Source organism: Pithys albifrons, chromosome 3, assembly GCF_047495875.1.
Source record: "Pithys albifrons albifrons isolate INPA30051 chromosome 3, PitAlb_v1, whole genome shotgun sequence".
Taxonomy (NCBI): domain Eukaryota; kingdom Metazoa; phylum Chordata; class Aves; order Passeriformes; family Thamnophilidae; genus Pithys; species Pithys albifrons.
In genome coordinates, this window is record NC_092460.1 from 9,988,752 (window position 1) to 10,001,861 (window position 13,110).

The 13,110-nt window shown below is 58.3% G+C and overlaps 2 protein-coding genes across 5 annotated transcripts; both read left to right on the forward strand.

Moving 5' to 3' along the window:
* Positions 1-15: 15 nt before the first annotated feature.
* LOC139669731 (uncharacterized) lies at positions 16-4,170 on the forward strand. Its single transcript, XM_071550408.1, has 5 exons — positions 16-197; positions 268-653; positions 1,257-1,417; positions 1,816-1,948; positions 3,110-4,170. The coding sequence occupies exons 1-5, from the start codon at positions 53-55 to the stop codon at positions 3,314-3,316; spliced, it is 1,032 nt and encodes a 343-aa protein (XP_071406509.1). The 5' UTR covers positions 16-52; the 3' UTR covers positions 3,317-4,170.
* On the forward strand, positions 4,106-8,683 carry KLHDC8B (kelch domain containing 8B). Of its 4 annotated transcripts, none has more exons than XM_071550410.1 (6): positions 4,106-4,344; positions 5,015-5,484; positions 6,328-6,492; positions 6,690-6,914; positions 7,162-7,263; positions 8,055-8,683. In XM_071550410.1, the coding sequence occupies exons 2-6, from the start codon at positions 5,112-5,114 to the stop codon at positions 8,249-8,251; spliced, it is 1,062 nt and encodes a 353-aa protein (XP_071406511.1). In that variant the 5' UTR covers positions 4,106-4,344; positions 5,015-5,111; the 3' UTR covers positions 8,252-8,683. The 4 variants fall into 4 exon arrangements, with proteins under 4 accessions (XP_071406511.1, XP_071406514.1, XP_071406512.1 ...); XM_071550413.1 differs by having other exon boundaries at positions 4,170-4,190; XM_071550411.1 differs by lacking the exon at positions 4,106-4,344 and adding an exon at positions 4,351-4,420.
* The last annotated feature ends 4,427 nt before the right edge of the window (positions 8,684-13,110 follow it).

Here is a 13,110-nt window from a genome sequence, read left to right on the forward strand (position 1 = left end):
GGCGCGGGCGGAAGCGGCGCCGTCACCGTCACCAGGTAACGGGGCCGGGGCCATGAGCGGGCGGCGGCGGCGCCTGGTGCTGCACGTGGACCTCAACAACACTGTGGTGGTGGCGGACGCGTTCACCGGGCAGGGCCCGGGCGCGGCGCTCAACACCTTCCTCAGCACCGTCACCTGGGGCCGCGCCGGGGCCACCGGTGAGCGCCGGGAGCCGGGAGAGCCGGTGTGGGGGCGGCGGCAAGCGCTGAGCGCGGTCCTCTCTTGCAGGCGACTGGGAGTGGGTGAGCGACCGTCCGTCCTTGTGCCCGCCGTGTCCCGGTGCCCTCAGCTACTACAGCTGCCACGGCCGGGACCCCGCCTTCACCGAGGCCGGGCCGGGCCGGAGCTTCCGCAGCCTCCACGCCCGCTACCTGCGGCTGCTGGAGTGGCCGGGCCGGCCGCACGACGCCCTCTCCGTGCCGGGGGAGTCCGGCAAGCGCTACCACCTTATCCTGCCCTCCTTCTTCCGTCTCCTGGACTCGCTGCACCGCGATGGCCGGGCCTTCGCCGTCGTTTTCAGGACCTTCGGCACCGACCTGCCCCGCGCCCTGCAGGCTGTCAGCAGTGCCTTGGAGGGGCAGCACCCCCAGTTCCCCACGCTGCTGGACGTGGCGGTGAGTGGTGCCCCGAGGGTCCAGCATGGAGGAGAAGGGCAGCTGGGTGGTCCCACAGACCCTTCCCCCTCCCCATGCCAGGCTGCTCTCCAGCCCCTTGGCTGGACTGCTTTTAAAGGCACGGGGTTCTCTGGATGAGGCTGTGTGGGAACACCTGTGTGTGCAGATCCTGCATGGGAATGGTTTACTCTTAGGGTATCCCAGGTTGGACAGAGCATCCCTTCTCTGGAGGAGTGGTTGCTGCAGCAGTGCAGGGCTCTCTGGCTCAGAGCTCTGCTCTCCTCCCTTCCCCTGGCAGCACATCGGGCAGGAGCACTGGGAATGAGTTTCAGGAGATGTTTCACTTACTTCTTGGAGCATTTATGGGGAACAGAGTTTGAAACGGGTGCAATGTGCAGCAAGGAGTTCATTCCTTTCAATCCCTGGCAAGGGGATCATTTTTGGCTGGGGGTGCCACGCCTCCTCTAGTCTTCTCCCCAGCACTATCCTCCCACACTGCGGTGGTGGGGACTCTCCACCCTACTGCTTGGTATCTCAGCCGATGCAGGAAACAACCTGTCTGTTTTGGAAACCTTTCCTCCCCTGCTTTCTGTGGTCCTGCAGCTCCCTGTGAACCTCACCCCTGGTCGGATCCTCAGCAGCAAGCAGGAGGTGGTGCTGACACGAGGAGCGGAGCGGCTCTCCACCCGGGAAGATGGAAGAAAGCTTTACAACTACTTCAGCTCCTTTGAGGGAATTGGAGGCTTCCAAGACCAGTTTGACTGGTGAGAAACAAGGCACTAAGGAAGTGGATTGGGCATTATTTTCTCTCCTGTGATTCTCTGAGCTTCTGAGATAGCTCCTAGTTTTGAAGTTTTAACATTTTTGAGGGCCCTATCAGTTACACACTCCCTGTTCTGCCTGTGGGCAGCCTGATGAGGCTGTCACATCTTTCCTCAGGTCTCCATGCCCTGATGTACCTCCTGCTTTTCTCTAAATGTCCACTGATTTGTCATCTTAGTGCAAAATGCCTTTCCCAGGAGGTCACAGGGGGCAGCAGGACAGGATGTTCTCCATCCCTCTTTCCTGGGGTTGCCCTGAGCCTGCAGTGCAGCCTGCCTTTGCCTGGGAGCTGTCACACTCTCCCTCACTTGACTCCTCCTTCTCCTGCTTACTGTTTCAGGTGGGCCAGAAATCAGTTCTTTTCCCAGGGTGGGAAGCCCCTGTGGATAGACCCTCATGATCCTGAAGTTCACCATATCTTCATCGATGACAATATCCGGCTGGATGATGCAGACACCATTGTCCACCCCCAGGTAGGTGGCTGAAGGCCCCTCTGGCACTGGAGGTGTCCTTGGTCAGGTCAGGCTTGTTTTGTGCCCTTTGCATGAGGCTGCAAAGGGGGATCGAGGTGTAGCCCTGGTGTTACCACACCCCACACCACCAGTGTGGCAGTGGCCTCAACCGTGCCCTTTTCCATCTGTAAGGAGACAGTGCTGGGGGGGAAAACCTGCGGCAGCCAGTGAATGGTTGGCAGCATTTGCCAGGCAGCCAGGGAGTTGCAAGGGATGGAATGCTCATTGGGTATTTCCTTCCATACATTCTCCTCTCAGCTCATGGTTTTGTAGCTGGTGACAGGAGTTGTCACTGCCTGGTCAGACCTGTCAGGAATAGTGCCATGCTTGGTTCAGGGGAGTTACTGCAGCTGCCTCTTTGTGCCTTTCTCTGCACCTCTGCAGCAGGAGGGTGTCTCACATAGCTCCACTTGCTGCATTTCAGCTTCAGACTGTTTACCAGATAAAGGAGTTCCTCCTTTTGCTGTTCCTATCTGGCATGGCTGGTCAGTTATGCTGCTTGGCTTGTCTCAAGGGCAAGCAGCCCAGACTGCTCCCATGCCAGATCACACAGGTAGGATCCAGGTACGGTGGCAGCAGACTTCGTGGGAGTCTGGGCAGCAGCCAAGTGAATTCCCAGCAGGGCTCATCATCACTGCCGGGACCTTGCTGTCCCACAGCCAGGATCTTCCCCTCCTCTCGCATCACCAGCTCTGCAGGGCTATCCACTTATCAGTGAAGGTGACAGAGCAGCACCAGAAGTGAAATAGATTAGCAGGTGGCCTTAGGCAGAGCTATGGTAAAGTTCAGAAGGTGAAATTCCTGTTCCCCCCCATGGCAGCCAAAGAAAGAGCAGTTGGCAGAGGTTTTTCTGGGATCAGCCGCTCCACAGAGCCATTTTCTTCCAGCTGTGTGGCGTGTTCCTTAGGGAAGCACTGGCTTCATGTGTGATAAGCTAGTTTGGAGCCAAAGGCATTTATGGGAGGGAGGGGAAATCTGCAGAAGGTTCACCTTTTGCTGCTGCAGAGGAAGTGGGATCCCTCTGCCCCCACCCCACAGCCAGCATGGAGGCCCCTGGCTGAGCGGAGGGCAAGGTGCACTGCAGGGTGTGTGCGCTGCTGCCAGGCCCTGCTCTCCCCACAGGTGTTCTCGGAGCGGGGCAGCAGCAGCCTCAGGACTGTTCCTACCTCGGAACTGTACGACGTTTGCCTGGTGCAGACAGACCTGCTGGAAGCCATTGCTGATGAGAACTATTTCCTGCACTGCGTGAGGAGGTGTGAGGAGAACTATGACCGCTACCTCGCCTGTGTGGAGAAGGACACCCCAAGGCAGATGTGTGATGGACAGTGATACCAACTCACGTGGCCAAGGGGGGCTCCAGACTGGGCTACCCCTGCTCTCTGCTGCATTCAGGCAAAGTCCTGGGCTGGGCTTCTGCTTCAAGCTGTTCCCTCTCCCATGTGTGATATGGGCGTTTGGTCCTACCAGGAGCCTCCATGCCCAAACACAAGTGTCCTGGGAGCTTGTGTGACGTGAGACCTAGAGGAAATGGTTTTCCATTCCTTGACAGTGCGGCCCATGATGCCTGCTCCTGTGTGAGGGCTGGGGCTCACCATGCCCCTCGGCTCACCAGGCAGGTCCCGTCCATCCCCCTCCACTGTGGCTGTGGTGCAGGCAGCCTCACAGTGTTCACAGCTCCCTTCCCACTCCTGCATCGGTGGCTGGTGCAGAGCAGGTGCCACAGTGAGCACAGTGTTATTGACAGCACCCAGAGGTGCCATTTCTGGTGTGGTGTTCTCAGTAGATGCCCTGTCATTTCTGCCTGTTTTTAAAGCAAATCTTTTTAGCTCATTCTGTGTGAGTTTCCTGCCTGCTCTCGGCTCTGCCTGTGCTGGTGGGTGGGAAGTGCCTTTCCCAGCATGTTCATTTGCCTGGCTCAGCCAAGTGGGGACAAAAGTGGCAGCGGAGGGTTTAGGACCCATGTGCACCTTCCTGACACTGCAGAGACCCCGGCAAGGGTGTGCTCAGAGTGGGGCTGAGCTCATGCTCTGTCCCCGCAGCCCTACAGCAGTGACTGGGACTGAGGAGTCTTCACCGTGGCAGGGCGGTGGATTCTTGGCTCCCTGAACCTGGCGCTGTGACTCAATCACCGGCAGCGTGTGGCGGGAGTGCAGAGCTGGCATCTCCTCCGACCCTCTCTCTGCGGCGGCTCCTTCCCGGCGAGGTGAACGCGGCAGAGGCACGTCGGACCGGGCGGCGGGGAGCGGAGCCCGGAGGGGGGAGCCAGGCGGGCGCGGCGCCGCCCCCACCGGCAGCGGGTGGGCCCGGGGCGGGCGGTGGCGCGGAGCGGCGGGGAGAACGGCGGAGTGGGCGGAGAGGTGAGCCTGGTCCCGCTCCCGGTCCCTGCCCGTGCCCCTGTCCCAGCGACGGAGCGGGCAGAGCGGCCGTCCAGTGGTGCGAGCGGGAGCCTGGGGAGGGCCCGGGGTGCGGGCAGTGCAGCGGGAGCCCGGGAAGCGCCGGGAGTGCGGGCGGTGCAGCGGGAGCCCGGGAAGCGCCGGGGGTTGCGGGCTGGGAGAAGTGCGCCGGAGCCCCGTGGGTTGCGGACGGGAGTCCAGTGGGTGCAGATTGCGGGTGGTGCGCCGGAGCTCCGTGGGTTGCGGGATGCGGACGGGAGTCCGGTCAACGCCGGGGTGTGCGGGCGGTGCGTCGGGAACAGGAGCATCGGAGCGTCCGGACTGTGCGCCGGGAGACTCAGGAGGTGCGGGCAGAGAACCGTGGGTGCACGGGGGTCCCGGTGGGTACAGGTTGTGTACGGGGGGACCCGGGGAGTGGCAGCCCGAAGTGCGGGAAGCTCGGGGAGCGGGAGAGCCGGTGGGTGCGAGCAGAGAGCCCCAGGGAGCGGAAGCCCCGAGGGGGAGGGCAGGGAGCCCCGGGGTGCAGTGGGGAGCTCCGGGGAGCGGGGACTGTCGCACTGGCGAGGGGAGCTGGAGAGCTGGGGCTAGGGGAGCGGTGCGTGCCTGGTCGCTGACTCGGCTGCTCTCTCCGCAGGAGGCGGTGGGCAGAGCCGGGCCAGTGCCGCGTTGGGCCGGATGGGCGACACAGTAGGGTCAGGACGCGGGGACCCCCGGGGTGGCTGAGCCGGCCCATGGCGGCGGGCGCGGGCGCCTTCGCGTGGGCCACCTTCCCTGCCATGCCCACGCGGCGCGTGTACTGCAGCGCCGCGCACCGCGACGGGCAGCTCTTCGTGTTGGGCGGCTGCGGGGCCGGGGGGCGAGCTCTGGGAACTGTCGAGATGCTCGACCTCTCAGCCCAGCACTGGACCACGCTCCCACCGCTGCCCACGCCGCGGGCTGGCGCTGCTGCCCTCGCCCTGGGCAAGCAGATCTTGGTGGTAGGCGGTGTGGACGCGGCACAGAGCCCCCTCGCCTCCGTTGAGGTCTACCACGTGGATGAGGGCAAGTGGGAGAAGAAGGCGGCACTGGCTCAGCCCTCCATGGGCATCTCAGCTGTGCAGAGAGGTGAGGGATGGGGAAGGTGCCTGGCTGCAGTCCAGAGAAGCAGGGAAACAGGGGACAGGGATGCTCAGGTGGGATTTGAATCCATATACTGTTTGGGGTGCTACACAAGGCTTTCACTCAGCTGCCAAATTTGCCACTTAATGGTAGGGTCATGCTCCTGCCCCAACAGCTCACTTGTGGCCCAGAGCTGAGCAATACAGGCCCCTCCAGGTATGGTAACCTTCCCTAGCTGCCCTGGCTGGGAGCCATGCTGGGTGGCTGGACACCCTGCACAAGCCCAGCTTGATGTGCTGTGCATTGATCATGTTGTGACTCCTGCCTAAAGTTTCCTGAGCAGCCTTGGAGCCTTGGCACAGCTAGGCATGCCAGGAGCCAGGATTGGTCCCTGTATGTGGTGCCCATATCTGTTTCCTGACTGGGGATGCCATGGCATGGCTCAGGCTGCAGCAAAGTGGGCAGGGCAGAGGGGATGGCAGGACAGTGGAGGGAGTGGGCAGGGGTGCCGGCCACTGTTGGGAGCAGGAGCAAGATTTGGCAGCATGGCTGCGTTGCCATGGTGTCTCCAGGGAGATGGTACTGCCGAGAATAATTAGAGAGGATGGCCTTGTGCTCTTCTCTGTGCCTGATGGATGGCATGGAGAGGGGGACAAGAGGGTCCTATCAGGATCAGGGCATTGCCAGGCTCAGGTCTGGCTGCACTTATTGTCCTCTGGCTGCCCTGGAATGGCATCTGGCTGTGGGGCTCCACACTGGCTGTGCTGCCAGCCCTGGAGGGCATGGGGGACTCCCAGCCCCATGGTGCTGCCCATAGATCCCTCTGTGTCACCACTGCCTCTTTTTCAGATGGGGCTGTCTATGCACTGGGGGGAATGGGTGCAGACACCTCTCCCCAGGCACTGGTCCGTGTCTATGAGCCAGCAAAGGACCACTGGCAGACCCTGCCCTCCATGCCCACTCCGTGCTATGGGGCCTCCGCCTTCCTGCAAGGCAACAAGATCTTCCTCCTGGGTAAGGTGCTGCTGAGGTGAGCCAAACATTCCCTGTGCCCCTGCCCTCTCCTTCTGCTGCTTCTGGGCCAGGGAGTGACGTGGTGCACCCCAGGGTGCCTCCATGCTGTCCAGCCCTGCAGCCTCTCTTGCTTGCTGAGCACACTGATGGTACCAGCTCAGGGCACTGGCAAGCAGCAACATCTCCTCCATGCACAGGGGGCCGGCAAGGCAAACTGCCCATCACTGCCTTCGAAGCCTTTGATCTGGAGACGAGGAGCTGGACACGCTACCCCAGCGTGCCCAGCCGCCGTGCCTTCGCTGCCTGTGCCATGGCTGACGGTGTCGTCTTCAGCCTTGGGGGGCTGCAGCAGCCAGGGCCACACAACTTCTATTCCCGTCCCCACTTCGTCAACACAGTGGAGATGTTTGATCCCGTGCAGGGTGAGCTACATGTCACTGGGGGGTGTGGAAGCATGACCTATGGGTCCAGGATGACTCCCTGGGTTGGTGAGCAGTGTCTGTGCCTGAGGGACATGATTATCCAGGCTCTGAAGCTCAGCCCCTTGCACCCATGGTGAATCCTGCCATGTTCTCCCTGGTCCCAGGGAGTGATTAACCTGAGCATGTCCTGGCTTCAGTGTGGGGAGAGGAACCCCAGTGGATGATACTCACTCCCTCTCACCCCCAGGTGCATGGAGAAAGCCGAACCGTACTATCCGTATGAGGGAGAAGAGAGCTGACTTTGTGGCTGGCTGTCTGGGAGGAAGAGTGGTGGCCGTGGGTGGCCTCGGTAATGCAGGGGATACATCTGTGTGTTTGCATCCCTATCCTTTGTGGCATATTGGTGACCTGCATGTCAGAGAAGAGGTTTGCTATGCAAAGCCACAGGGATACTGCAACACTGTGTGCAGCCACATCCCTTCTGTGCCCACCAAATGCTGGGAGGACCCTACTGCTCTGCCTCAAAGGCCGTACCACTGAGCCCCTTGTCCCTTGCACCTCCAAACCAGGGTTTTTCCAGCTCATGTATAGTGTGCCAGGCTCACATAGCCCACGGCGGCTCAGCCCCGCTGTGCAGGGCTGCGGCACTGCATCCCTCTCCCAAGAGAGAGCTGGGGAAAGGTTAGTGCTGTCACTCAGCAACAGGGATGAAGCAGGAGGAGAGCTGGGGAGCCTGGTGCCAGACACAGCACCCCCAGCCCTGCAGTGAGGGCTGTCAGACCCCTCGAGCTCACCCAGGGTGAGCTGGGCAGGACGGCAGGAGGAGCTGATGGGGGAGGCAAGTGGTACTGGTTGCATCCCTGTGGCATGGCATTGTTCCTGAGCTCTGCGGCAACTGGAGCTGCCCTCCCTTATCCCTGCGGGGTGCCAGCACAGAGGGGGCAGAGTCAGCAGTGCGGCATTAGTGCCAGCAGCCCTCCCTGTGGGGACTTGGCTAATCCTCTTGTTTCCCCACTAATTGCCTCTGGGATCTCAGAGCCCCTGTAGCCCAGGGCTCCTGCTGGGCCATCAAAGGCATGTGAAGGGGAAAAGGCAGATGATGAGGTGCAGGGAGGTCTGATGCCATTCTGTCTCCCACAGGGAACCAGTCCTGCCCACTGGACTCAGTGGAAGGGTTCAGCCTCTCGCAGAAAAAGTGGGAGCCACTGCCACCCATGCCCACGGGCCGCTGTTCCTGCTCCAGCTGCCCAGCACCCAGCCTTCTCTTCATCATCGGCGGGGTGGCCCAGGGCCCCAGTGGTGCCGTCGAGGCTCTGTGCCTGCGTGATGTGCCCTGAGTGAGGCCCCAGGGACCAGCCCCAGCCAAGCACCAAGTGCCTGAAGACAGGGACAGGGTGCATGAGCACCCATCCGTGCAGGTGACCTGGCTCCAGGGAGCTGCCGTCCCACAACATCGGGTTTCAGAGCAGCTGTGGTGTTGGAAACCCCTCTTGGCTCCTGTAGTGTTGTGGCAATGGAACCCAGGGCAAACTCCTGGGCCATGGCCAGCAGCGTGGAGGGAGCAGCGGCGGCAGGATTGTCGCTGGCCTCGCTGCCCTGTCCGGCCCATCTGCCACGGCGTGTCTGTGCCGTGTGTGTAGCAGTGAGTGCTGTGTCGTCGTAGACCCAGTCGATGTCTCATGTAGCACAGAGGTGCCCTGTAGCTCAGTGCCTGGGAGGTGATGCAGCACCTCAAATAAATGAAACACGTGGAATTTTACCCCACTGGAGTCATGTTGTCCCTGGTTATCCTACTGCAGGCAGAGACATGCAGTCTGTCAGGAAAACCTCTCACAAGAGAGAGCCCAGTGAGCCCTTCCCTGGCAAGACCCCATGCTGTGGGGCAAGGATGGCTCTTACTCTTCCTCCCCTGAGCAGAGCAATGTGATGTAGGGGTCTGGCCCCTTTTTGGAGAGGGGGAGCTGAGCAGTGGCTGCCGTGCCTTGGCACAGCCTTGCTTCTGCTCAGCCTCTCTTCCAGTGAAAGGGGCTACAGGAGGTGAAGGCAGCAACAGGAGAGGGGCTTTGCTAGAGGGAGCCAGGGTGTGAGCAAGGCAGGGGATGGAGAGGGCTGCCAGGATGCTGAGAAATGATATACCTAATGTCAGGGCTTCTGGAACCCATCCAGCACCACAGCCCCATCTCAAAGGGGGCTGTTGTGTGGAAGAGCTGGATCCAGGTGTGTAAAGCTACTCTAGGCAGGAACACTGCAATCCTGCTTACTGGCAACTCAGAAGTGAAGGTAAGCTCTGTACTAGTAGTGTCTGTGGGTGATGTTTAGGGTTGCACAGCAAGACCAACGAGGTAACCCCCCATTTACCCAGTGCTCTGGGCTCACCTGAGCCTCACTGCTCTTGGCTCCATGTAGAGTCCCACACCCAAAGGGAAGCAGTGGTAGCAGAGGCAGGCAAGGGATTCAATCTTTCACTGGTACATTAGAAAGATCTCACAGGTCCAGGTAAATACCAAGCACAGATGCCTGACCTTTCAGAGAAGACAGCTTGCATGTTCCTTGTTGGGCAGCAGGGCCATAGAGACAGGACGCTGAATCCCATCAGAGTGCAGCAGCATCCGGTGCACTGCTGGGGCAGGCTGTGCTGTCTGCTGGGGGCACTGCAGCATGGGGAAAGTTGGAAATGATTCAGAAAAGAGCATTCACAAGACATTTTCAGTGTCACTGCCCCATTGCTTCTGCTGGCCACCTGGCAGAGTGGCCACAGGGTCCATCTTGATGTGTGGCTGTTTGCCTGTGATTTAGGAGGAACAACCCGGGATACCTGGGCTGGTGGTACCTCAGCTAGAGGCATCCCTGCATCCACCTCTGGAGTTGCCATAGAAACCACCATTGTGCCACAACCAGCATCAACAGTGAGCCCCAAATTAAAGACTGAGCTGTACCTTGGCATCCAGGAGGATGCTCTGGCAGCGAGGGGAGAAGATCAGCAGCTCATGCTACAGTGGAGGACTGGACAGAAGGACCCACTCTTTGAGTACAATGTTTTCCAACTGAGTATTTCACAGCACTCCCTGACCTGTGCTCAGTCCTGTTGGGTTGGTCCTTTGGGGAGTCCTGGGAGGTGTCAAACCCCTCACTAGCACCTCAATACCTCTCCTCATTCTGACAGCCCTTTCCAGATGCCACCAAGGCATGTAATAATTCTACCCTCACTAAAACTTTAGTCATGGGGGACCCTAAATCACAGAGCTGCATTAGAAACACAGACCTGATTAATAAGCTTTTCCGTTGGGAGCATTGCATGAATGGAATAAATTAAGACACTGAGTCACTGGCAAATTGACATCCCAGCATGCCAACTTAGCAAGCTCCCTGCTGCTGATGGGGTGCCTGGGGCTGCTTTTCCAAATTCAAGGCAATGGCGGCTGCAAGAGCCAGAGGATGGTGGAAGGGGAAGCTGCAGTTCGGGAGCCCATCACTGTTGTGATGTTTCCAGCAGTGAGGCCAATGGTCCCTGCCCTGCAGGAGTTTTCCCCTTGGCAGCCCCTTGCCTCGTGCATGTGCTTGTCTGGCATATCAACCCACTGGACTGCTATTTGGCCTCACTCTTCCACCTGAGGTGAACAGAAATCCATGACCTCTCCTAAAAGTGTGGATTTCTTACTCTTTTTTATCTCTGCTTTGGAGCAAAGGATCAGGATCCCGTTTGAATGAGGGGAGGAAAGTGGCCAGGACAATGGCCAAGGACATCTCAGGGATGGTGAGATCTTCAGGTAAAGGCAGGAGGGTCCTGTCCACTTTCGGAGACTGACATGTCTTTAACTGAAGAGCTCCCATGAGTTTCTAACCAAATGTGCTATGAAGAAAAAAAAAGCTGAGGGATGTACCAGATATATTGCCGTCTATCTCCTGGCAGCTTCTGCTAATTTTCACAAAAGGAAGGACTTCAAGTACCTGGCCACCCTCCCTAGCGCTAGAAGCACAGGCTGTTACTTCAGATATAAGGAGAGCTACAGCACCTGGCAACGTGGTTAATCTCCCCAGAGTGTGTTATGGACGGGGGAGACGGAAATGGAGGGAGCTGTCAGACCTATAATTAAAAAAATGTGTTTCTGTATGGAAATCTTTTTCCGTTGTCAGGAGAGATGGGAATACAAAAATCTCATTTATCATATTCCACAAACTTGGTAGACACTCATGCCAGAAAGCTCCAGCCACATTAGAAATAGGAATAGCTCTCCATAATTGCCTAAAATAACACGTTGAGCCTTATCGCCAGTGCGCAAAGCACCAGCAAATCCTTTTCTAATGGCACTGGAAGTACTGCAAATGGGTACAGGGCTCTCCAGTCTCTTCTGCAGGGAAATCTGGGCCAACTTTCCAATTATGAGCAATAAAATGATGGAAAATCACCACTATTGATGCAAGGCCATATAGGACCTGGGCGCACAGCAAGGTTCTTGGCAGCCACATCGTTCACTGGGCTTTACAACAGAACTATACACAGCTCAGGATCAGAACAAGGCTTTTATTTACTTAACAAGCTCAATAATCATCAATATTCCTGTCAGCCTGGCTCTCTGGAGGAAGGTTTGCCTTCCAGCCCACGGCTGCCTTGGACAGCCCCGCCATTATCCCATCCCTGAAGTAGGAATACGATCCAATCTGCAATTCCCCATTCTAGTCCTAGAAAATCAACCTGTTAGAGGCTCCATGTCAGCTGAGAATTACCGAGGTGCCTTGATAAATCCCAGCTATTTAAACCAACCCTAGTGCTGTAGTGCCAAACAAAATCAGTGCAAATAAGTCACTCCAGTAAGTTTTTTATGGGTAAAAGACCAGGATTTTTATTTTCTTTTTTAAGTGAAAGCTCTATTTTCCTGGGATTTGATTAGGAAACAAGTTACATACATCAAGAAAGTCATTATTTTGACACCTCTGAGCTCCAGGCTGCCTTTAATACTAAAGGCAAAAGAGGATGAAGGGGAATGTCAGTAGTTCCCCTGATCTATCCATGAAATTATGTCCACCATATCTTTATAGTGGTTTAGTGCTTATGAAGTATCTTCAGAGCCAGCAACGAAACATTTTAACTAATATTGAAATAGTTTTGAATTAAAAGAAGAAAAAATAGGCAAGCAAGAGTGCCTGTTTTACATTCCTGAAGATGGAGGATACAGAAGCACAAGGGAAAAAATCCAGTAAAACCATATTTGAGAATCTTTCTCTGGGGAATGTTTAAATGATGAGTTATTTTTGTCACACTTCTAATGGGTGAAATTAAATCATTCTGCATTTCTGCTGGAGGTATTTACATGAGAGACCACACAGCCTCTGGACATGAAGGAAATGGCGCTTTGGCTGCTGTGCCCCCATGGAAAGAGCCCACAGTGTGCCAAGTCTCCTCTTCCTCCCCATGCCCCGTGGTGACTCCCCTGTGCCCAGGGTTGTGCTCCCAGGTGAAGGACAAGAGGCTGCCTGTGGAGAGACAAGCTGGGGCTGATCCTGGGGCCGTGGCCATGGGCTGAGAGCCAGGTAAGCCCCACCTGTGAGGGGAGATCCAGGGACTCCCAGCTGGGGGTGGCCTGAGGGACCCTCAGCCCTGGGGTGGTTAAAGGGACCTCCAGCCATGGCGTGAGATCCAGGGACCCCCAGCCCTGGGGTGATCAAAGACCCTTCCCCTCACAGTGAGATCCCAGAACTCCCAGCTCTGGGGTGAGATCCCAGGACCTCAGCCCTGGGTGCCCCCAGGGAGCCCCAGCCCCACAGCAAGATGCAGGGACCCTCAGCCTCAGGGTGAGATCCAGACACCCCCAGCCTGAGGTGACATCCAGGGACCCTCAGCCCCAGACTTGTCGCAGGTACCCCCACCCTGAGGTGACATCCAGGACCGCCAGCCCCCTGAGAGCCCTCAAGCTGCCCCAGGCCTGTGTGGGGCCACAGGCCATGCCGTGCCTGGGCCTGCAGGGCCGTGTCCCCCTGGGCTGTCCCCACGGCACAGGGCACAGGGGACGGTGCCCTGAGCAGGCTGGTGGTGCCCCCCATGTCCCCCCTCCCTGCAGGGCTCTGGGTGCCCCCCGTGCTCTGAGGCGCCCCCCCGTGCTCTGAGGCGCCAGGGCCGCTGCCAGCAGGGACAGGCTGTGAGGGCACGGCCATGGTGAGGGGCAGGGGCGCCCGGCCGGGGTGTCGGCCCTGAGACAAC